General features: G+C 35.9%; 1 protein-coding gene across 3 annotated transcripts in view; it reads right to left on the minus strand.

Moving 5' to 3' along the window:
* Positions 1-302: 302 nt before the first annotated feature.
* Positions 303-25708, minus strand: part of DOP1B (DOP1 leucine zipper like protein B) — a 151809-nt gene continuing 126403 nt past the window's right edge. The window contains exons 27-31 of one of the 3 annotated variants that reach the window (XM_074213945.1): positions 11893-12029; positions 11299-11354; positions 3859-4005; positions 3440-3569; positions 303-2527 (exon numbers count right to left, since the gene is read on the minus strand). In XM_074213945.1, coding sequence (XP_074070046.1) covers positions 2273-2527; positions 3440-3569; positions 3859-4005; positions 11299-11354; positions 11893-12029 — 725 coding nt within the window. In that variant the 3' untranslated portion in view covers positions 303-2272. The remainder of the gene's footprint in view (positions 2528-3439; positions 3570-3858; positions 4006-11298; positions 11355-11892; positions 12030-25708) is intronic. The other 2 variants (XM_074213944.1, XM_074213943.1) reach the window with 2 other exon arrangements.

A 25708-nucleotide genomic window follows, 5' to 3' on the forward strand; every position in this document is an offset into this window, starting at 1 on the left:
TCAATCCAGTGAAACTGGCCTCATTGTTCCAAAAATAAGACACTTCATCTCTTGGATCTGGGCATCTTTTCTGGCTGTCTAAATGCTCTCCCTCCTCATCTTTCTCAGGGAAGCAGGCTATCTTTGCTGACTTCCTTCAAATTCCAACTAAAATTTCTTCTACAAGAAGTCTTTTCCAATTTGTCTTAATTCTGAAGTCTTTCTTCTGTTCATTGTTTCCTATTCATTAGAATATATAGATAGAAAGATATAGAGTATATATATATATATATATGTATTATAGATATTTTTAACACATTTTTGTTTGCCTTTTGTCTCTCCCAATAAATTGTGTCTGGTACCTAGCAGGCACTTAATAAATGGATATTAATTGACAGTAAATACTTAAATGCTTGTTCTTTCTCTCTGCCCCTTCTCCTCCAAGCTGAGAATAACTATACTTCTCATGACCCTCTTGCTAATGAATGAAGGTGAGTTTTTAAAAATTTTTAAATTTCTTTTGTTTGTAGAAAATAAATACCAGTTTCATATCCAATTCATTTTGGACACTAAGGAACTTTCTACTCCCCCTTTTGAGAAATCCCAACCAGGAGTCTAAACTCAAGCTTTGATGAACCCCAAAAATTAGACAATGGAACACCAATATCTCCCATTCCCTAGCCAGGATGCCCTAAGATGGTTAAGTCTGGATGTCCAGATAGAGAATAGAGGGTCTTCTCAAGAAGAGGGAGTTGTGGAATAGCCCAATCTTTTGATCTTCAGTGCTGCTTGTTTTATATGATATCTGTGATTAAATTGGCTAGGGAATGTATTGTGAGAAAACTACTTCTAACAATGATAGTCACAGTTTGTGATACTTTATTTTTCCCTTGAATTACAGATAATCAGCTTTTTCTGAATATTTAATGACCAAAGACATGCAAACATATTCAAATTTATAAATAATCTAATGTGTTTATTTAAATCCAATGCTCAATATTTCTTTGCTTAAAATTTCAGCAAGCAAATAACTAAATTATTACCATCATTAATTTTACTTCAACTTCTGATTTTGGCATGGAAATGACTCTCTGGATGAACTTATACTAAGCTACAAAGGTTTCATGCTTGGATCTGATCAGATTGTACATTTTTTTTCCAAAGACTAGTCTACTTAAATTTTAAGAGGCTCATCATCAGGCTGGCAGCAGGGGATGGATTTTTTCAGCTACACAACTGAAAACCATTTTGTAGACTAAAATTAGGTTGCAAAAGGAAGGAGGGGTGGAAGACATACACTGATGAAATCACAGATTTTTAAAGTACAGTAATATCTGTGATAATCTAAAACCCAATCCATTATGTTTTATTACAGATTCAAGTAACAAAAAATGATTTTAATAGGACAGTGGATTGAACAGTTTTAAATATCTTCTTTGATTGTTAATTTGTACAAGCTATATATATATATATATATATATATATATATATATATGTATATATATATATTCACTTTCAATGATTACTCTCCTCATTTAAAAAAATTTTATTTATGAAGGCAATGGAGTTAAGTGACTTGCCCAAGGTCACACAGTTAGGCAATTATTAAGTGTTTGAGATCTTGTTTGAACTCAGGTCCTCCTGACTCCAGGGCTGGTGCTCTATCCACTGCACTACCTAGGTACCCCCAATGATTAACTATTTTTGAAATTTATACAATGTTTATCTTAAAAAAAATACTCACATGAAAAAATTCAAAAACTATATTAACATTTTTAGAGAAAAGTTCACTTGGAAGAAAAAAATATATACCTACACTTCTGCACCACCAATAAATAGAGCTTTCCTTCATCTTTGTATTCTTTCTTTATATTGCAAATGTTTCAAGAGCTAAAATTTTTCTAGGTTTGGATGTAATACTAATTTTTTCTCATTGCATAAACTGAGTTTTAAAAAACATCAGTTGTTTAATCTAAATTTTTTTTTTTTAGGTTTTTGCAGGGCAAATGGGGTTAAGTGGCTTGCCCAAGGCCACACAGCTAGGCAACTATTAAGTGTCTGAGGTACTCCTGACTCCAGGGCCAGTGCTCTATCCATTGCATCACCTAGCTGCCCTTGATCTAACTTCTTAAAAGTCATTTAAGGAGATTTTTCATGCCAATCAGATATAAATTTTAAATTAACTTTCTAAATAGAAAAAAAGAAAATAAGTTGACAATTTCATGATATGCGCTTCTTTACTAGACCATATTCTGGTTACAAAATGTTGCAAAATCAATGTAATGAAGAGTCTTTAACATTCCAGCTTTTCTAGAAAATCATATTCAACACTTTCCTCCAGTTGTTTCAAGATCTTTGGACCCTCTGCAACAGGCAACTCTGTTAAGGGAGACCCTGTATACTCATTAGATGCATTACTTTGAGTCTTAAAAGCACAGCTCAGAGTCCTGAAGAAAGGTATCAGTTGCACGATGCTGGATATAGAATGTTGACGTAAAAGAGGGAATTCACACTTGATAGAAGTTGTTTCATTAGTACTGTTCATTTCCTGAAAAGAAACCCACAAAAGTAAGTCATTTGGCCTTGTGAGGAGTTCCGCACTAAGATTTTAAACCAATTAAAAAAAAGTATGACTTTTCATGAAAACTTAGTGTCAACAATAATTCATGTTGTTTAAGCTCTGAATGAGAAGGGTTTTCTCTCTAGTGTACCAGGCACCTCTATCTACAGAATCTAGAGAATCTCACTTTTTCCTGGTCTTCAGACATTATTTCTTAATTCTTTCTTATTTCTTAATTATTTCTTAAAGTTGCTACATACTCTTTTGCTTTAAGATGTCTTGTTATAGGGAACTCCTGTCATTTTTATGTTCATCCAAGTCATTGATTAAAAAAAATGCATTATAACAAGAGCAAGAACAAAGTCTTGCAGTTCAGTAGAATATCTTCTTCCATGTACCTCTCCATATTAGCATCAATTTATAGTAACTTGACCAAGTGAAAATTCATTTACCTACATTAAAAAGACCAGGTTTGTTTGATAAGTTGAGGAACTGCTCATGGGTCTGATCTCACTGGCACAGAAATTTCAATATGATATATTTTCAACCTAGTAACTAGTTCACCCTACCTAAGAAAATCTGTTGACCTTACTATATTAATGTTGAATTTAGGAAAGACAGATAGTCAGCCTAACCCCACTGTAGCTCAGAACTCCCAAATAAACTAGTGCCATGTCTTTGTTAAATATTTATTCTCTGTAAGCTATTATTTTGTAAATGTTATTTTGTCAATTGAGACGTGGTATATGAGTGGTCAGACATAGGATCAGAACTACTCTAAATGAGATCATAGGACTGCCTTAAGTCAGACTTAGCCTGAAGAGTTTTATCATATCTAGGCTGTAATTTAGGGGAAAAAAAAGTACACATTTAAATTTTAAAGAACAATTTTATGTTTACTCCATATTTTAAGGTGAGAAGTTCCAAGATTCTAACAACATGTGGTTTGCATTCTTGATGATATTCTTCTAAGTCTGAGAGAAGGGCAGAAGTCTTTGTATCTACTTCTGGAACAAATGCCCATTTATACCTAGAGAAAAGAAATAAATGTTTGAATCAGACATAGTTCAAAGGACATTTCTATGGGAAAATCATAATGTATCTTTTTTAGTGGGGAGCATAGAAAGGTGAAGAAGGAAGTAATTTCTACTTTACCTTATGGTTTGTACATTAAGTAGCACAATGATCTCTCATAAATTGCAAGTTGTCTGAAATTTGTTGAAAGTTTAGATGCTCATAAATTGAAATGACTACAAGCCCATAGCCTTCTGCAAAAAGTAGTACATGTACCTATCCCCTGGTAATTGTATATAACTTACATTTGAAATAATGGCATCTTGTCTGGTGGAAAAGAAAGTGCTGTGTCCAGGAATTTGCAAGCTGATAAATACAAGATGAGTTCATTTGGGGATATCTCATTGCCATCAGCTCCTGAAGCTTTCATTTTGTTTACTTTGCTGCTGCTTCTGCACAATTTATAATCGAGGAAATGAAAATTAGAAATTCAGAGAGACTCTTTTAGGTTGGGAAGTTATTTGAAATTTTCTACTTCCCTTGGAATTTTTTTCCTATTCACAGGAAAAAAAAGATTCATAAAATCTCTGAGTTGGAAAGGAGTAGAGAAGTCATCAAGTTTGACTATTCCCTGAAACATCAATTCCATTGACATTTCTCAAATGTGGCCATCCAAGCCCCTGAACTCTTAGAGAATTCACTGTTAATGCAGCATGTTTCATTTCTTAATAGATTTCATTTTGAGGAAGTTCTAAATATCACATGAAACTGCAACTTCCACCAACTGCTCCAATGAAGCAAAATATACAAATACCTTTAAATCTTTATATATCTACAATAGTCATGCCCTATCCTTGTTGCTCACCTTCTAGGGCAGATTACAGTGAGATTATTACTTCTTTGTTTTGAGCAACAGATTTGATACTACACTAAGCAATGGAAAAAAACCAAGGAAAGCAAAAAGCAACCCCCGATTTCAAAGAAGCTCAGTCTAATGAGGAGACAACAAGTAAACAAACTAGGTACAAAGAAGAAATATACAGGATAAACTGGAGATAATCAATGGAGGGAAAGCACTAATATTAAGAAAGACCAGGAAAGGCTTCTTATAGAAGGTAAGGTTTTAGCTGAGACTTGAAGTCAAGAAATCTAGGAGACAAAGATAAGGAGAGACAGGTCCAGACATGGGGGACTGTGAGTGAAAAAGTTAAGAGATGAAGTATCTTGACAGTAATGAGGTCAGTGTACTGGAGATCAGAGAATCTTGGGTAGGGGAGGGAAGAAGTTAAGATTAGAAAAAAAGGAAGAAAAGATCAGGTTATGAAACCAAATGCTGATTTGTTTCTTGGCTTTAGTTCTGCCTTGTGAGGAATACAGGTTTTTGGAAAGAAAATAGAGATTTATTAGAGGAAATTACAGTATATTAAGAAAGGGATAGAAAAGTTAGAAAGAGTTTTAAGAGAAGACCACATGGATTGCTAGCTGGCCAGCATTCAGCAGGAAACTGGAAGGTGAAAAAGAGAAAGCTCCTTTCCTCCTTCCCTTTAAGTTCTCTCCCAGAGTAGATAGGCAGGGGTGGTGACCTAGGAATGACCCAAGTCCCTCATTGGAGATTTTGCCTTTTGGAGAGGGGTCCTTTTTGGGTGGTCTTCCAAGACCTGTGCTTCCTGGCTGCCCTGGAAAAACAATGCAATCCAAGTTGAAAGTCAGGCCCTCAGATGTGGCCTAAATTAGATGATAAGGGAAAGAAGATTCCCTTTACAATGCAAACAAAAGATTTACAAAGTTTGTCTCCAACTGACCTCATCACCCCCTATGCCCACCTCCTTTACCTCACAAACACAGGATTTTTATATTTGATCCTGGAGGCAACAGGGAGCCAATGGAGTAACTAAAGGAGGGGAAGATATTGGTAGTGATGATAATTGTATTTTAGGAAAATCACTTGGACAGCTAGGTGGAGCATGGTCTGGAATAGATAGAGATTTCAATCAGGAAGACCAACTGGAAGGTTACTGCAATGGTCCAGGCATGATGAAGTAAGGGCTTACACTAGGTTGTTGGCTCAAAATAGAGCCACCACAATAGAGAAAGGAGTGTATATGAAAGAGAGATTAAATTATGATCAACCTTGATGGACTTGCTCATCCCATCAGTGCAACAATCAGGCACAATTTTGGGATATCTATAATGGAGAATACCATCTGTATCCAGAGAAACAACTGTGGAGTTTGAACAAAGACCAAGGACTATTACCTTAAATTTAGAGACAAAAACTGATATCTTATTTTCTGATCTTGCTGTCTCTTATACTTTGTTTCTTCCTTAAGGATATGATTTCTCTCTCATCACACTCAATTTGGATCAATGTATACCATGGAAACAGTGTAAAGACTGGTCAATTGCCTTCTGTGGGGGTGGGGGGAGGGAAGTAAGATTAGGGGGAAAAATTGTAAAACTCAAATAAAATCTTTAAGTAAAAAAAAAAGAGGTTAAGAAAGATAAGGACTCAGAAATGGTCATTCAATTTGGAGTTTAAGAGATCATTTCTTAGGGAATAGATGGTGTGTTTTTAGCTCCTTAAGTTGGGCTGCTGACAATTAAAGAGAGTTTAGGGGTGGCTAGGTGGCACAGTGGATAGAGCACTGGCCCTGGAGTCAGGAGTACCTGAGTTCAAATCCAGTCTCAGACACTTAATTACCTAGCTGTGTGGTCTTGGGCAAGCCACTTAATCCCATTTCCTTGCAAAAACCAAAAACTAAAACTTAAAAAAGAAGAGCTTATATGGCAAGATACAGATGACAAATGGTTTTCTTTTTTCTTTTTTTAAAGAATTTTATTTAAGGCAATGGAATTAAGTGCCTTGCCCAAAGTCACACAGTTAGGCAGTTATTTAGTGTCTAAGGTCACATTTGAACTCAGGTCCTCCTGACTCCAAGGTCTGTGCTTTATCTACTACTCTACCTAGCTGCTCCTAGATGATTTTCTCAAGGAATTTAGAACCCAAATTTTAGAGAGATGGAGGACAGTAGCTAGTGGAGATGATGATGAAGAGAAACATGGGCAAAGCAGGTGGTGAGATCAGTTGAAGATAAACTGTAAATCTTTTGTTTGCATTGTTATGGGAATCTTCCTTCTTCCTTTATCATCTAATTTAGGCCCCACCTAAGGGTTTTGGATTTCATTGTCTTCTGGTGGAGTGGCTAGGGAGCAGGTGCTGGAAACACTCAACACCATCCAAAAGAGATCCTTCCCTATAAAGCAAAATCTCCAATTGGGACTTGGGTCACCAGCCATCCCATGGATTTTAAGGCAGAATTTAAAGAGATCTAGGAAGGGGTTCCATCTCTTTGAACTTCTAGACTCCTGTTGAAACCCCTGATCTGCTGGCCTGACTAGTTCAATCAGCAATCTACATGGTCTACTCTCTAAACTCTTCTTAACTTTGCTATCACCTTTTCTTTCTTTTATTTTTAAGTTTTTTTTGCAAGGCAATGGGGTTAAGTGGCTTGCCCAAGGCCACATAGCTAGGTAATTCTTAAGTGTCTGAGACCCGATTTGAACCCAGGTACTCCTGACTCCAGGGCCGGTGCTTTATCCACTGTGCCACCTAGCCACCCCTACTGCACCACCTAGCTGCCCCTTCTATCACCTTTCTTAATGTGTTGTATCTTGTTTTAATAAATGTCCTATTTCTTTCTAAAACCTACAGTTGATTCATTGTGGGGCTCAAGAAATAACTCAAGAAGTAGCCAGCTGCTACAGTTTGAAAACACTATAGCAGTGAGTGGGACAGTAAATTTATTAGAAAGTTGTAAAAAAAATTGCTACAATAAGGGCTCAGTTGATAATATAGTATAGAAATGTGTAGCAAACCCAGTTAACATGATTTTCTTTAGCTTCTTTCAGCAACACATTGTAGAAGTGAAGGAAACATGACAGTGGAAACACTCCACATCTGAGACTTGGTAAGGGCAAGATCTTTGATAGGATAAAAGGGCAAGTGGCTCAAGAGAACAGGACTTTGTAGACTTGAATTGGTTCAACAAGGAATCAAGATAGGAAAAGGAATAAAATAGCAACAACTAGTGTGATGGCCTGGGAGAGATCTGATGGTTGAAGAATAAAAATATTTTGGGATGTAGTCTAATTTGGGATTCAAATGTGTGAATTCAGGAACTCTGACCCAGAAGTATTTAGGGTCAAAAAAAGGTTTATTAACTTACTGTGGTTAACAGAAGCTAAAAGAGAGAGAGAACAGGGGATTAAGCAGCAGCACTTAGTGCTAATGCTATTAGGGAATAAGTAGCACAAAGAGTGATATGGGAGCATGAGTTTATTTCATGGTCCCTAAAGAGTAGGCTGGCCTCCCAAAGGGAGACCACAACCCAATGGAGAGGTGAACTTTAAAAAGAGACAGGAGATAAGGTAATGAAGGATATATAGATTAGGGGCTCAAAGACTTAATCCTTTCAGTCTTGAGCAGGGATTTAGTTTTGTAGAAAGAGGTCAGGGAATTAATGAGCCCTTGCTGGGGAGGGGTTAAGGACTTAACTAAAGTTCTTAGACCTTATCTGATAGCACAGACTATGGAATGGGGGTAGGGAGTATAGGTGGGTTAATGATCTTGAGCAATTTAAGATACACAGAGGGGCCAGATTAATTTTAGAATATATTTTTCTGTCCAATATTTCTACAGAGGCAGTAGAAGGTGATCAGATAAAGGAATATCAGAATTCACTGGCAAGATAAAGGGTATGACCATTTCTTTGTGGAGTCAAGGTTGGATGGAAGAAAAGGTCATGGAAAGTGAGTCAGCAGAGGAACTGAGAGATCAGGGTGTTTGAGAAACAAGTACTGCATAGATTAAAGTATGAAGATGGGGAGGAGAGAAAAACTGAGTCAGGCCCTGAACTTGTGGAGAAATGGAGTGTTCTGAAGGACAGTAGACAACAGTCCCCAGACTTGACTGAGTGATAAATATTGATTGAACATTAGAGGAAATGTTATTGAGAGATGGGGTCAGAGAGAGAATCTGCAAGTGGGGAACAAGAATTCTAAAAACTCCACTGTCACCAGTAAATTAGGATAATAAATGAAAGTGCAAAAAGTTCTGGAAAAGACTCATGTCATAAGGAGGAAGTCAGGTCTAAGGCGAAAGCTAGTTTGTTACATATTGAGCTAGTATCCCATTTGAGCAACAGCAACTGAAGTGTTCTTAATCACTGAAATGGGGAGGGACTGACAGTGTAAGTATATTAATCATTGGGAAATAAATTCAGGTGGACTATCATCATTTATGGAGATTTAAGACTTTTGGGTGGAGTTTTCCTAGGACCTGAGGCAACTCTATGAAACTGAAAAGAGTTTAAGGCCAAAGAAAACATTGTCTTAGTAGGAGTTAAGACAGCTGCTGTGGAGTTGTAGCTTGCCAGAGAGAATGCCTGGATCACAATGGAATGGTTGCTTAGTGAGGCTCAGAAACTTTCCTGGGTAGGCACAGGCAAGGGGGAGTAGCAAATCACTCCAGTATCTTTGCCAAGAGAATCCCAAATGGATTCAAAGAGTCAGATATGTCTGAAAAATGACTGAACAACTAGCATGTATCAGTACTTGTCTTCATAGCAAGGTTCCTTATTAGTTTCCTTCAATGCTCAAGTCTGCTAGATCTAGAGAAGAACCTTATAAAAACATATCATATTTTACTGATTTGTGGGAGAGGATACTTCATTCCCTTCAGGGTTTCAAACTCTAACCAATTCCTTGGTGGACTGTTCTGTGTCCATTCTTCTTGACAGACCCTTCAATTTGTGACTATGTCCCTTCTCAACAAATCTGTTTTGCTTTACTCTTTTGTCGTCCTCTCCATGCTACTTTGTACTGTATCTTTCTGACTGGACATTAAGACAACAAATGAGTTGTATCTTTTTGCTAGACACAATTTTGTTTGCAGATTATAACAACTTCCATTCCACTTACTCCCTAGGTTTTTTTTCCTCCACATTTTCTATTGACTAATTATGTCTACTGGACATGTGTTATTGAAATTTTTAATCTAGGAGTGAGACATGACATTTATCCCTAGCAAATTTTCTCTAACAACTGCTTAGAAGAAATTCTGCCACTTGCATTTGGTTATGTTCCCCAATAAAAAAATTTCTACCATTAAAAAAACTTAATTTCTACCTAGTTTAGAAATAAATTAGTGTTCTATGGAACATGAATGCATTTTAAGAAATGCATTTATAAAATTTCCTAATGTTAGATCTGGCCCACTGTTTTAGACTAAGAACCTTCTGAATACTAATTATATATTAGTGATCTCTCCTCTAGCTTCATGCTTCTACAAATTTGATAAATTAACCATCTTTAGCTTTACTTCAATCACTAATTTAAAAAAAATGAACAGAAAAAATAAAAACTAGAAGAATCTAATAGTACTTCACCAGAAACTTCTCTCCACACTGACATCAATATCTCAATCAAAACTCTTTGAGTTCAAATTATTTACTTTAACAAGCCTACTTGTGTGTCCTGTCAGCCAACAGACAGCATTTTAATCACTATTCATAACCATATCTAATATACACATCAAATCCTACAAGATGTCTTGTTGAAGGCTAGGAATATAAATGCATGGAATTTTTTTGTTCTAGCAGTACAATAACCTTTCTAGTAACTGATCCCTTGAAAAATATCTTAGACTGTTATAGCTAACATTAGGCTATATTTTTCTTTAAAATGATGTTCATTAATTTAATTAAAACATTATTCTCTCCTATTTGATTAAATCTCAGTCAAATTGGATAATTTTTATTATACATTCAAAAAATTCCCTCTTCTATTTCCTATCCCCTATCCTGGAATGCTCTCCCTCCTTTATCGTTGTCCCTTAGAATCTCTAGTTTTTTCCAGATGCCACCTTCCCAGAGGAGGCCATCCATGAACTTCCCAGTTCTTGGTTCTCTTCCATTCCCTTCTATAATTATTTTGCAGATAACTCATTTGTGCTTAATCTAAGTATATGGGCCTTTTTTCCCTCCAAGTAAAACATAAGCTCTTATACCAACAGGGCAACAATCAGGCACAATCTTGGGGTATCTTCAGTGGAGAATGCCATCTGTATCCTGAGAAGGAATTGTGGAGTTTGAACAAAGACCAAAGACTATTACCTTTAATTTTAAAAAAGTTATCTTATTGTGTAATTCTGCTATATCACAAACTATATGTTTCTTCCTTAAGGATATGATTTCTCTTTCATCACATTCAACTTAGACCAATGCATACTATAGGAATGATGTAAAGACTAACAAACTGCTTTCTGTGGGGGGTGGGAAGCAAGAATGGGGGGAAACTGTAAAACTCAAAATAAATAAAATCTTTCTAAAATTAAAAAAATAAAATATAAGCTCTTTGAAGGTGAGGAATATTTTATTTTCATCTCCGTCCCCAAGGTTTAACATAGTAATTAGCACTGGTAGACGTGTAATAAATGGTTTTAAAATGGAATTAAATTTTATAACACCATTTTTACAATTGCCAGACTCTATCTCATTGACAAGTGACTTGTTTCTTCCAGGAATAAAGCAACAAACAATTAATATATGTACAAGCTTACATGCTTATAGATATAGTAACATAACTTGTTTCTATGTACTATTTTTCCTTCAATTATTCAGAGATCTAGGAAGAAGAGTAAGTCCAGACTAAAGTATATAAATATAAAAACATTTGTAAATACTTACTTTGATGATTCATTCCTCTGTTTTAAATCATCTTCAAATTGTATAAATGTCTGAATCTGAAAAGGAAAATACATATGTTAATGACTTTTAAAAGTATTTAAAAGTACAATATAGTTATCACAATCTTTAAAACATTACATACACATATACATATATGGCAGCTAGTATTTGGTGATTAAATGTCATAAAAAGTTAATTTGTTTAAATAACTTACTCTTCAGGAATCCTAATCAATGAATGATCAACATATATCCTTTCTCTAATTTACTAATCATGAAAAGAATAGCTTATGAATTTGTGATAAAAAACACATGTTAACATGAAATAGGTTTTGAAAAATGTCACACCATAGTCATCTTCTAGAAAGGAGAGAAACTAAAAGGATGGTGCTAGTTAGGCTGTCACTGCTTATCTTGCTCTTATTTAAATAGTTCTTGAAACCCCTGAACCTCTTTTTTTCTCTTTAATGTTTCTTGCCTATGCTGCCAAAAATCCTTCACAATTCTATTCAGTGGCCTTTCCATTACAATTTGTCTGAGATTACTCTTTCTTTGTAGTTTTGTTTGTATTTTTAAGACAAGTATTTGTGCTCACCAATTCAGTGACCATTATTGGCCACAATGAAGTCAGATGTTGAGGAGATATTCTTAGCAGTAAAACTCTGAAAAAGAGGAACATCTGAGCAGCAACTATAGATGTCTGTCCAACTCTGAGATTCTCTGTCAGTCGTTCTGAGGAAAGATCATTATTATATATAAGAAAAATATGAATAAAAATAAATATTTTTGTTGCTGGAGTCCAAGGGCTTGCTGCTAACATAGTTAAAACTATATTGAAGCTCATAAATTAAGGATGTACTAGATCTTGAGGTTAAAAATAATTTTTGAACCTTGGAAAGCTAAAAATAATAAGGTGCTGAATTTTAAATAGTCTCACATCACAGGGAAGAAGGAAGGAGTCTTTCCCAAATGAAGAACTGAGTCACCCAGTTATCTAGATTTAGGAACTCAAAGAAGAGAGAGGCTATTTTGGAGGACACAAAGATAAGGAATCTCTGAAAGAAGAAGTAAGATCATATGAAATCATCAGAAAACCCAGTAACAAAGAGGAATTAGCCAGACCACCATCTGAACCAAAAAGTAAGTCAGGCAACAATCCATATGCACACTTGAATCTCTGGCCTGGCAAAAGAACGTAATGATGAACTGACCCTATGCAGGGATGATGAACAATTCAAAGAGCACCTGTAGACTGGTGAGGAGGATTAGGAAGGGACAAAATTCTGGCTATCCTGGCATAGCTGTTCCATCAAAGCTTACAATAGAAGCAGTGTATTAGTAAAGTTTTAGCATCCATGTTTTTCTAAATAGAGGAGTGACTAAAGGGTTCCAAGTAGGGAATAAAAGTTAAAGATGTAATAGTTTTCTTCTTTATTTAATTTAAATGTTGAGCACCTCACACCCTATACCAAGATAAGATCAAAATGGATAGAGGATTTAGACATAAAAAACAATATTATAAGCAAACTAGGAGATCAAGGAATAGTTTGCCTATCAGATCTATGGAAAGGGAACAGTTTATGATCAAGAAAGAGATGGAGAACATTAAAAACAAACTAGACAATTTTGAGTACATTAAATTAAAAAACTTTTGCACAGACAAATCCACTATAACCAAGATCAAAAGAAATGTAGTAAATTGGTAAACAATTTTTACAACTAGTATTTCTGACAAAGGACTCATTTTAAAAATATACAGAGAACTGGGGTGGCTAGGTGGGGCAGCAGGTCCTGGAGTCAGGAGTACCTGAGAACAAATTCGGCCTCAGACATTTAATAATTACCTAGCTATGTGGCCTTGGGCAAGCCACTTAACCCCCTTACCTTGCAAAAACCTAAAACAAAAACAAAACAAAACAAAAAACAAATAAAATAAAGTAAAATATACAGAGAACTGAGTCAATTTTAAAAAAAAAAAAGCCATTCCCCAATTGACAAATGGTCAAAGGATATGCAACAGCAATTTACAGATGAGGAAATCAAAGTGATCCACAGTCATATGAAAAATTGCTCTAAATCACTACTTATTAGAGAAATGCAAATTAAAGCATCTCTGAAGTACCACTTCACACCTCTCAGAGTGGCCAATATGACCAGAAAGGACAATAATCAATGTTGGAAGGGCTGTGGGAAATCTGGGACACTAATACATTGTTGGTGAGCTGTGAATTCATCCAACCTTTCTGGAGAGAAATTTGGAATTACAACCAAAGAGCAACAAAAATGTGTATACTCTTTGATCTAGCAATACCACTACTGGGTCTATACCCTGAAGACATCATGAAAAAGGGTAAAAACATCACTTGTACAAAAATATTCATAGCAGTACTGTTTGTGGTGGCAAAGTATTGGAAATCAAGTAAATGTCCTTCAATTGGGGAATGACTTAAAAAACTGTAGTGTATGTATGTCATGGAACACTATCATTCTATTAGAAATTCAGGAGGGATGGGAATTCAGGGAAGCCTGGAAGGATTTGCATGACTGATGCCGAGCAAGATGAGCAGAACCAGAAGAACACTACACCCTAACAGCAACATGGAGGTGACGGTCAACCTTAATGGACTTGCTTATTCCATCAGTGCAACAATCAGGCACAATTTTGGGGTATCTGCAATGGAGAATACCATCTGTAACCAGAGAAAGAATTGTGAAATTTGAACAAAGAACAAAGACTATTAACTTTAATTAACAAAAAACCCCCAAACCATTATCTTATTATGTGATTTTGCTATCTCTTATACTTTATTTTTTTTCCTTAAGGATATGATTTCTCTTTCATCACATTCAACTTAGATCAACGTATACCACGGAAACAATATAAAGACTAACAGACTGCCTTCTGTGAGGGGTGGAGGGAAGGAAGCAAGATTAGGGGAAAAATTGTAAAAATTCAAAATAAATAAAATCTTTCTCTAATTTAAATGTTGGGGAGGTGGAGCCAAGATAGCAGAGTAATGACTGGGACTCCCATGAGTTCACTCCCAAATCATTCTAATGACTAAATAATGATTCTAACTAAATTCTAGAGTGTCAGAACTCACAAAAAGACTGAGTGAAACAATTTTCCAGTCCAAAACAACTTGGAATATTTGTGGGAAAGGTCTGCTATGCCAGGGTTAGAAAGGGCCCATAGAGGAACCCAGGTTGTGCTGGAGCAAATTGGCTCTAGTCATCCAGGAACAGACCAAGGAGCCTGGTCCAGCAGTAGTGGCAGTTTCCAGACCTCTCAGACCAAGGATTGCCAAGGACAACTTGGAAAATAAGAAGGGAGCCCAGTCCAGCACAGACTTCAGCACAGACCTGGACCCAGGGGACCAGAAGCAGGGCTGGGGAGTTCCCAGGAAGCTGCTTCCAGAGTGCTTAGCTAACAGTTTGTAAAGGATTGGAGAGATTGCAGGATTGTGTGGCTTTGTCCATTCTCAGATCCAGGTAATAGTCTGGGGCCCCAGTCTCAAGAAAAGGAGTAGAAGCACAAGCTCCACCTGCAGCAGAGCAGAGACCCTTCCCATAGCTCCAGGGCAGGGAGAGTGCTTGTAATCATCCACAGAGCAGAGAATAGGCCAGGAGAGCAGTCAGAGCTTCTCATAAGACCTTGGAGGAATTGAGAACTTGCAGGTCCCTGGGAGGTATTCCTGAAAACAGTTGTAAAAACCTTCAAAAGCTTGGGAGTATATCCTCTACCCGGGAAGCAGGACCCTACCTTAACAATTAAAATCAAGTCCTAGGCTGGGGAAATGAGCAAATAACAGAAGAAAAAAAAATTAATCTTAAGACAATTACTTTGGTCCTATGGAGTATGAAAATCCAAATTCCGAAGATAACAAAGTCAAAGATCCTACATCCAAAGCCTCCCAGAAAAATATGAATTGGTCTCAGCCTCTGGAAGAGCTCAAAAAAGATTTTAACAATCAAGTAAGGGAGATAGAGGAAAAATTGGGAAGAGAAATGAGAGCGATGTGGGAAAATCATGAAAACCCAGTCAGTATATTGGTAAAGGAGATACAAAAAAATACTGGAGAGAATAACATCTTAAAAACCAGACTGGGCCAAATGGAGAAACAGGTTCAAAAAAGCCAATGAGGTGAAGAATGCCTTAAAAAGCAGAATTGGTCAAATGAAAAAAGGAGATATAAAAGTTCTTTGGAGAAAATAATTCCTTTAAGTGTAGAATGGAACTAAGGGAAGCTGAAGACTTTATGAGAAATCAAGAAACAATAAAACAAAACCAAAAGAATGAAAAACTAGAAGAAAATGTGAAAAATATCAAAAAACAACTGACCTGGAAAACAGATTCAGGAGAGATAATTTAATTTATGTATTTGAAATAAATCTAGTTTTTCTGTATTTAAGTATAATTAAAAAGTAATCCTAACAAGCTAACACACTTAACATTTTCATAAATTAATTTCCTACAAAGTTAGATTTTTATACTGGTTCTTTGGATAGTAAGGAAAATCCTTAGCTCTCCCCTTCTCAGCTAATTACTCATTTCTGACTCTCCTCCTCCCAATCCTCTTGATGTGTACAAATGAATAATCCTTGCCTTTTGCAAATATTCATACATGCTAGCATTTATGGTTATGCTCTAATTTCTCAGACACTGGGAAAGAGAAATGAACATGGGAAAGTATATATAAAATGTATACCATCTTGACCTCCTCACACCCTGATTCTAAATTTTTTTGTATTTTTAGTATTTTATTTTTCCCAATTATATGTGAAAACCATTTTAAATATTTATTTCTTAAAATTTTGAATTTAAAATTCTTTCCCTACCTTTTCCCTCCTTGAGAAAGCAATGTGTTAAAGATTTGCTCATGTGTAATTATGCAAAACATATTTCCATATTAGTCATGTTATGAAAGAAAACATACAAAAAAAACCACACGAAAGTAAGGTTTTTCAAAGAGTATCTTCCATCAGTTCTTTGTCTGAAAGTGGATAGAAATTTTTATCATAAGTCCTTCAGAAAAAACAAAACAAAAAAAATAAGTCCTTCAGAGAATTGTCTTGGATCTCTATATTACTAAGAATATCTAAGTCATCTACAGCTGATCATCATACAATATTACTGTAGTGTAAACTATTCTTCTGGTAGTGCTCACTTCATTTTGCTTCAGTAAGTCTTTTAAGGTTTTTCTGAAAGTATTCTGTTCTTCATTTTTTATGATAGCATAATAATATTCCATCACAATCATATACTATATATTGTTCAGCCATCATTTTCCAATTGTTGAGCATTCTTCAAATCTCCAGTTCTTTGCCAACACAAAAAGAGTTGCTATAAATATTTTTGTACATAGATGGCCTTTTCTTTTCTCCCTCTTTTAAAAAAAATCTCTTTGGGATAATGTATTGTTAAGTCAAAGAGGATGTACAGTTTTATAACCCTTTGCATATACTTCCAAACTGCTCTCTAAAATGGCTGGGTCATTTCACAACTCCACCCACAATTTGATTTCCTAATTTTCCCATATTCCTTCAGACATTTGTGATTTTCCTTTTGTTTCATATAAGCCAATTTGTTACATGTGAGGTAGTACATCGGAATTGTTTTAATTTGCATTTTTCTAATTAATGGTGATTTTAGAGGATTTTTGCATATGACTACAGATAGCTTTTTTGGACAGCAAGATAGTATAGCAGATATAGTGCCAGACCTGAAGTCAGGATGACCTGAGTTCAAATCTAGTATCAGACACTTATTAGCTCTATCACCCTGGACAAGTCAACCTTTTTGCCTTAGTTCTTTATCTATGAAATGAATTGAAGAAGGAAATGCAAACTACCACTTTACCAAGAAAACTCCAAAATCGGTGGTATGATCTGAGGAGGGATGTGACCATTTTTTTCCCTACCTTTTCCTCTCTTGAAACTGTGAACAGGGCCCCTGCTCCCTTGTGGTTGCATGCTCTAGTATGCTAGCTTCCTCTTTTCTGACACTGCGATGAAGAGCTGAGTAAGGACAATGCAAATGAGTATTGCACTCTGTGCCAGAAAAGGATCCTAAAGATTCTCCTTCTGACCAGTTGTCTTACCAGCTTATGGTTTATGACTTCAAAGCTCCAGAAGTTGCTGCTGCCAATTAGTGAACTGCTGCTGGCTTGCTTAGGCAGAGACTATGGTGGACTGCATCCCCTCACTCAGTGAGAAAAACCTTTCCTGCTGACCTTCTAAGTTGTCTGAGTTGGAAATTTTTTTCACCTACTACAGTTGTTGCTTCTGCAACTTCAGAATTAGTTTTGAGGCATTATTTTAAAGTTTGGAAAGGAATTTAGGAGAGCATGGGCAAGTGCCTGCCTTTATTACATCGTCATGGTTCTGCGACCCTTTCCCCACCATTGTTCTTTTTTTTAAAGTTTTTTTGCAAGGCAGTGGGGTTAAGTGATTTGCCCAAGGTCACACAGGTAATTATTAAGTGTCTGAGACCAACCATCATTCATTTTTTTTTTTAGGTTTTTGCAAGGCAAATGGGGTTAAGTGGCTTGCCCAAGGCCACACCAGCTAGGTAATTATTAAGTGTCTGAGACCGGATTTGAACCCAGGTACTCCTGACTCCAGGGCCAGTGCTTTATCCACTGTGCCACCTAGCCACCCCACCATCACTCATTTTTAAATATTAGATTCCTCCATTAACACACTTCTTTCTCTTAGTCACTTTCACAAACTTGACAAAATCAACTAATAATCTTTTTAACTAAGAGAGAGAGATATCATGTCTTTTTTCAGTTCTGGGACACAGACTACATCATTAGATCAGAATCTATTTCTACCAAAAGCACCTGTTTCTTCTAAAACAGAGCCACAATAAAACCATCTTTTTGGACTTTAAATGAAAAGGGACTTTCAAACTTTCCTTTTGAAACAATCAGAGCTGAACAGAAAGTTTGATCTCCAAGTACAGGACTCTGGTGGACCATAGAGGGAGTGGAAGAGAAGGACTAACTATGAGGAACTTAATGATATTGAACTGTTTGTATTTCTGCACAGGAAGAAGATATTGATAACTCATATGAACTTTCTCATTTGTAAGAGCTGTTAGAAGGAACACGATAGACAGGACATAGGAAAAAGTCAATGGGTGATAAAGGTAAGTACTGGGAGGAAGGGAAAGGAGATGAAGAACAAGCTAAGAAATTTCACATAAGAGTCAAGAAAAAGCTTTTTCAATGAAGTGGAAAGGGGGAAGGCAAGGGGGAATGAGTGAGCCTTCATTCTCATCAGAAATGGCTCAGGGAGGAAATAATATACACAATAGGGTATAGAAATCTATCTTACCCTAGAGAAAAATGAGAGGAAAGGGATGGGATAAGGGGGAATGGGGGGGAGAGGGAAGGGGGGATTAGATGATAGAAGAGAGGGAAGATCAAGGGAGAGGGTACTCAGATTCAACACACTTTTGGACAGGGCCAGGATGAAAGGAGAGAGAGAATATAATAAATGAGAGTAGGGAGAAATAGAGTGAAGGTACAGCTAGTAATAGCAACTGTGGGAAAAATACTGAAGCAACTTCTCTGGTGGACTTATGATAATGCAGGCAACTCATCCTAGAGACAGAGCCATTGGAATCTGAACACAGACTGAAGTACAATGTTTTTTTCTCTCTCTATTCTTAAGGTTTCTCATCTCCTTGGGGGGGGCGGGGTTTATGTTTACTCTTATAACATTCAATTTTGATCAATGTATAACATGGAAACAATGTAAAGACTCAGACAACCTTCTGTGGGGGGAAGAGAAGGGAGGGGAAGAAAAAAATTGTAGAATTCAGAGCCTTGCAAAAAATGATGGGTACATATTACTACTGTATATAATATGAAAACAAATAAAATGTTAAAAAAGAAAACTATCTTTTTTATTTTAGTAATTATTTTTATATGCATGTGATTTGAAGAAATTTCTACAAGGAGAAGCTGCAGATTTAAGCCAACTTATCTTTAGCTTAGCTAACCAAGTTCCTTATGGTATCTGCTACTCTCATTGTATTGATTATAACTCCTTCCTCTCAGACATATAGATACCTTGTACTCTTGGATCTGTCTAAAATCCTTGGCTAGTTTGTAAAATTTTCTATAATTCTACTCAGGTACCTTTCTCTTTAGTTTCTGCTCTTACTGGGATTGGCGACTGTCTCCTTGACACTAAATTTCACTAACTTAGAGATCAGCAACTCTATCAATTTTAGACCATAGCAGCCATCTAGAACAAATTTTTAAATTTTATGACTATATGTCTATATATGCCAAGGAAAGGATAGCCACTATTTTTTGGTCTTATTGATAAATCTTTTTTTTTTGCAAGGCAATGGGATTAAGTGACTTGCCCAAGGTCACACAGCTAGGTAATTATTAAGTATTTGAGGTTGAATTTGAACTCAGGTCCTCGTGACTCCAGGGCTGGTGCTCTATCCACTGTGCCACCTAGATACTGCTATTGATAAATTTTGATGGATTTCAGAAGTACTTAAAGGACTGAATGGTGAAATTTTACATATTCTTTTAGTTTCACTTTTCTCTTCTACTAACTGGTCAAGGAGAGCTAGATCATAAGTGAAGAAATATTTACAAAAGAGGAAAAATCATTCAGTGACACTTAAAAGTGTCCATTATTGGGTTCTGGGATATGTTGGCTTGGCAATGCATATTGACTATGGATCCAACAACAAATGGTATAACTGACTGAAAGGGAATTAGCAACATATGAAAAATAGTTCATTTTGTATATGATCAGATAGAAGACTGGAGTTGGTGATATCTGGGAGTTAGAGTTATATTGATCTCCTGATCTGGGGAAGTTAGGATTCTAGAGAAAAACAAAAAGGTGAACTGGGAGTGTAAAGTTCTGATAAATAACTAATTTTGAAATGCAAAATCTAACCATCAGAAAAAAATGGTGGATGATTTTGTATTATATTCTATCAAATATCAATAGAATCTTCATGACTGCCACTATTAATTTTTTTTACAGTTAAAACTGCATTGTATTTATGCCAATATTATAGATTCAGATTATAAGAATGGTATGTGGACCCTATAAAGATTAATAAAGTATCATTATCTGTACATTATTTTACAGTCAGTCAATAAGCATTTATTAAATGCCGACTATATGCCTGACAGGACCACTGCCAACTTTTATCTTTTCACTAGACTGATGATTCTGGAGGAGAGAGCAAGGCTGATGACTTGTTCTCAAGAGCTCACAGGAGTATTTTAAAATCAAGGTTAAGCCAGATAAAGAGTATTCACTGGGGGAGGCTAGGTGGCACAGTGGATAAAACACCAACCCTGGAGTCAGGAGTACCTGGGTTCAAATCCAGTCTCAGACACTTAATAATTACCTAGCTGTGTGGCCTTGGGCAAGCCACTTAACCCCATCTGCCTTGCAAAATCCTAAAAAAAAAATTTAAAAAAAAGAGTATTCACAGAGAAGTGAGTCAAATAAGTAGAAATCTGTGATGAAAAAGAGTCATGTTTGTATAACTTCACATACATATATATATATATATATATATATATATATATATATATATATATATATATAATGGATATCATACAGTTTGCCTTCTCAATGGATTGCAGAGGACCTAAAAGAGAGAATTTGTAATTCAAAATGTGAAAAAAACAAATTAAAAAGCATTATAAACAAATTGTTTTTTTTAAAGGAATGTTAAATAGTTCCCTGAACTTGTTTTTTTGAGTTGCCATATTTTTCCATAAACGGTGGATGTGGAGAGGATCAATCTTGATAAACTTGCTCACTCCATCAGTGAGCAATTTTGGGGGATCTGAGATAAAGAATGCCATCTGTATCCAGGAGAAGGTACTGTGGAGTTTGAATGAAGACCAAAGATTATCATCTTCAATTTTTAAAAAAGTTGTCTTATGTATTACATGATTTTACTATCTCTAATATTTTCTTTCTTCCTTAAGAATATATTTTTTGGGCAGCTAGGTGGTGCTGTGGACGGAACACTGGCCCTGGAGTCAGGAGTACCGGAGTTCAATTCCAACCTCAGAAACTTAATAATAATTACCTAGCTGTGTGACCTTGGGCAATTCACTTAACCCCATTGCCTTGTAAAAACAAAAAAACAAGCAAACAAACAGAATATATTTTTTCCTCTTACATTTAATATTGATCTATGCATATAATGGAAACAATGTAGAGACTTATCAGATTGCCTTCAGTTGGGGGGGAAGGGGAGGAAAGGGAGGAAAGGCAAAAATTGCAAAATTCAAAACTTGCAAAAAATGATTGGTAGAAACAATTATTGCATAATATTTTATACATATGTATATATATACATATGTATTTTAAAAACCCAGTGGACCTGGATCATGCAGGAGATCCTGAAAATGTCAAGGACAGATGAAGCCTCCCCTGTCCCAACAGACTTAATATGCTCTTTGTAACCCAAACTGGACACCCTGTGCATTCTTAGGAGACAAGACAGTGATCAGTCAGTCTGTACCAGGCTGAGAAACTGCTTGTGCAAATGGGACTCTTGTGGATAAACAGACCATCCTATCTCATTGCCTAATAGTTCCTAATGGAAAAGAATGTTGTTTTTGCCATCTTAATTATTCATGATTTCTCCTCCCCTGCCTCTACCATTTATACGGAGATTTCTATTTCTCCTGCTCCTCTCTTTGTTAAAATTTCATAAATATTCAAGCTTCTATGGATTATGAACTCTTTGCCTGGCTTAGGGCTCCACAAGCAATATTCATTTTTCTTGCAATAAACCTAGTATTCATATAAGCCTCTGGAAATTGTGATTGCCTGTTGATATTTTAAAAAGAAAGAGAGTTACATCCAACCTTTTCGGAAAGCAATTTGGAATTATGCCCTAAGGGCAACAAAAATGTGCATACCCTTTGACCTAGCAATACCACTACTGGGTCTATACCCTGAAGAGATGATGAAAAAGGGTAAAAAACATCACTTGTACAAAAATATTCATAGCAGCTCTGTTTGTGGTGGCAAAGCATTGGAAAATGAGTGAGTGTCCATCAGTTGGGAAAATGGCTTAATCAACTGTGGTATATGTATTTGATGGAACACTATTGTTCTATTAGAACACAAGAAGGATGGGAATTCAGGGAAGCCTGGAGGGATTTATATGAACTGATGCTGAGTGAGATGAGCAGACCCAGAAGAACTTTGTACACCCTAACAGTCACATGGGGGTGATGATCAACCTTGATGGACTTGCTCATTCCATCAGTGCAACAAACAATCAGGGACAATTTTGGGGTATCTATGATGAAGAATTCCATCTGTATCCAGAGAAAGAATTGTGGAGTTTGAACAAAGACCAAAGACTATTACCTTCAAATTAGGGAAAAAACTCCCAAACCATTATCTTATGTAATTTTGCTATCTCTTATACTTCTTTTTTTTTCCATAAGGATATGATCTCTCTCTCATCACTTTCAACTTAAATCAGTGTATACCATGGAAACAATGTAAAGACTAACAGACTGTTTTCTGTGAGGGGTGGGGGGTGGGGGGGGAAGCATGATTAGGGGGGGTAAATTGTAAAATTCAAAATAAATAAATAAATTTCAAAAGAAAGAGTTGAGGAAAATATACCTAATACTCCTCTGCCATCACCACACACCCCTCTCAAAGTTCAGCTCTCTGGGGTTTGAAAACCCATATGAAATAAAGACCTTTTCAATCTGTTTGTGTTTCATGTTTAAACAGTTTTTGTTTCTTGGATGTAGGAGAGGAAAGCCATCTTAAGAAATGGTCAAGGGGGCAGCTAGGTGGCACAGTAGATAGAGCACCAGCCCTGAACTCAGGAGTATCTGAGTTCAAATCTGACCTCAGACACTTAATAATAACCTAGCTGTGTGACCTTGAGCAAGCCACTTAACCCCATTAGCCTTGCAAAAAAATGTAAAAAAAAATGTTCAAGAGAAGTAAGCCCAGGGAAACACTTCAAGATATCTAGGTTGCTGAAACATAATAGGCTGCTATTGGGAAGAAGGGAGGGCCTAAACCACTGCAGCCAGGAACAAGAGCTCAAGTCATCAGGGGAAGCAATATTTTTGGGGTTCTGAAAAGCCCTAGTGGCCCTGATATTTAGCTCTTCCAAGTCTAAGGACCAACAAAACTTAAAGTGCTTAGTCTCTGTAGGAGACTTTGTGTAAGGATATGATTTTACTTCTTAGGAGATTTTCTTACTGCAGGTGACAAGGAATGTAAATGGAATATAGATTATATACATACATACACACATTAATACCCTAGTCATATTAATACTTAATTCTTTTTTATGCTTGTTATGATTTTTGTGTGGTAATTTGTTTTTGCTCTTCAGGGAATCTGGGTTACTATTCCCAAGGGAAAAAAAAAACCCTCTAACATTTTTATATCTCCTGTTATTCTTTGCTAGAAAAAAATAAACCAAGGTCATTTTCCTGGCACTTGCCAGATCTCCCTGGGAAAACGAACAATGGAAGGACCAGAATCAAAGAAGGACCGTGAAGAACCAAACTAAGTCAAATGACACCTGCACTATTTAATAAGGTAAAAAACAAATAGAGATGATGGGATGAAATTTTTATTTCAAAGTAAAATTATAATGTTTTCACATCAATTGATTTGATGTGTGTTATCCTTCTAGGGTTAATTTCCATGTCACTTGGCAAATAACCTTTTAAGCATTCTCTAAAACTAGCCAGGTTCTTTATCTTTTTCTTTAGTAAGTAAATAAATAATTTGTAAATAATATGACCCTTCATAAATAAGAAGTCCACTTGGGCCTAAATGGCCCCATACCATCTAGCATCCTGTATAAAATCTTCTTTATCCCTTATATTAGCTGATCTTGAGTTAATCAGAGAATATTCCACTCTTATATTCTGATATATTTCACAATTATAGTTTAATTCAAAGATCCTAAATCATAGTTCTGTAAACAGAAGTAGCATATTATGATATGAATTGCCATCCTGGAACCTCTAAAAAAAAAAAAGGAAGTAGCCTATCTATCATGTAACAGAAAGAGAACCTTTCCTATGCAAAAAGAAAAAGCTGAAAAGTTATGGTTAGAGCTGCCAATTACTCCAATTAACATACTACCACATTAATTTGGAAGTGGATTTGGATTAGGTCAGTTTTCCACTCCTATTTCCAAGCCCTCCTGAGGTCTCAATTATTCACATATAATATCCTTTGCTAAATTTCCTTTGGAAATGCAACTCTTGTGTGTCTTTTTATTCTCTTCCCTAGAAGGGAAATAGGTATCACATAATCATTCATATGGAGAAACATTTGCTGCCAAATGAAGAAAATGAAATGGGTAGGAGAAATTCATCAAATTTTCTCTTCCTTGAACTAAAGAAATTACTATTTTAATTGCAGAGTTAAGTGTCTAATTTAAGATCAAAATGAAGATCTTTGCTGTTCTCATCTGTCATTAGAAACTATTTCCCATTTCAGGGATGCCTGGAAAGACTTGCATGAACTGATGTTGAGTGAGATGAACAGAACTGGAAGAATATCATACACCCTAACAGCAACATGGGGTGATGATTAACCTTAATGGAATTGCTCATTCCATCAATGCAATAGTAAGGGATAATTTTAGAGTCTGTGATGGAGAATACCACCTGTATCCAGAGAAAGAACTGTGGAGTTTAAACAAAGACTAAAGTCTATCATCTTCATTTTTTTTAAATGTCTATGTACAACATAATTTTGCTATCTCTAATATTTTATTTTTTCCTCAAGGATATGATTTCTGTTTCAACACATTCAATTTTGATCAATACATAGCATGAACATAATGTGTCTTTTGTGGGGGAATGAGGGGAGGGAAGGGAAGGTGGAGGAAAAATTGTAAAATTCAAAACCTTATAGAAATGACAGGTAGAAACTACTATTATATATAAATGGAAAACCAATAAAATATTTTTAAAAAACTAGTTTCCGGATATTAATGTGCTAGATGATGCTTACAAGTAACATTGGTTCTGACTTAGACCAGCCTGGCAGCCATCAGTCTCAGGTTTGAATGTCTTTTTATACCTACATGGTTTCATGGAATCTAACATCATAGATAGGCTCCTTTCTATTAGCTAACCTTGAATAAATCAGGGAACATGCCAGTCTCATAATCTCATTCCTCTCAAGAAATTACTGTGCCCAAAAATCTCAAATGTAACAGATAACATCTTGATCATTATCAATCTGGAGCCACTGAAAAAGGAGGAGCAGTTGGTTACTTTTTCTCTATAAAAAAACAAAAGCAGATAAGTCACTTTTGAAGTTGTCACAGATTCCCAATTTGGGGAAAAAACTTGGATGTTGATTTGGAAGCCCAAAGGACCCTTCTT

The sequence above is a fragment of the Macrotis lagotis genome, chromosome 1, assembly GCF_037893015.1.
Source record: "Macrotis lagotis isolate mMagLag1 chromosome 1, bilby.v1.9.chrom.fasta, whole genome shotgun sequence".
Classification (NCBI taxonomy): Eukaryota; Metazoa; Chordata; class Mammalia; order Peramelemorphia; family Peramelidae; genus Macrotis; species Macrotis lagotis.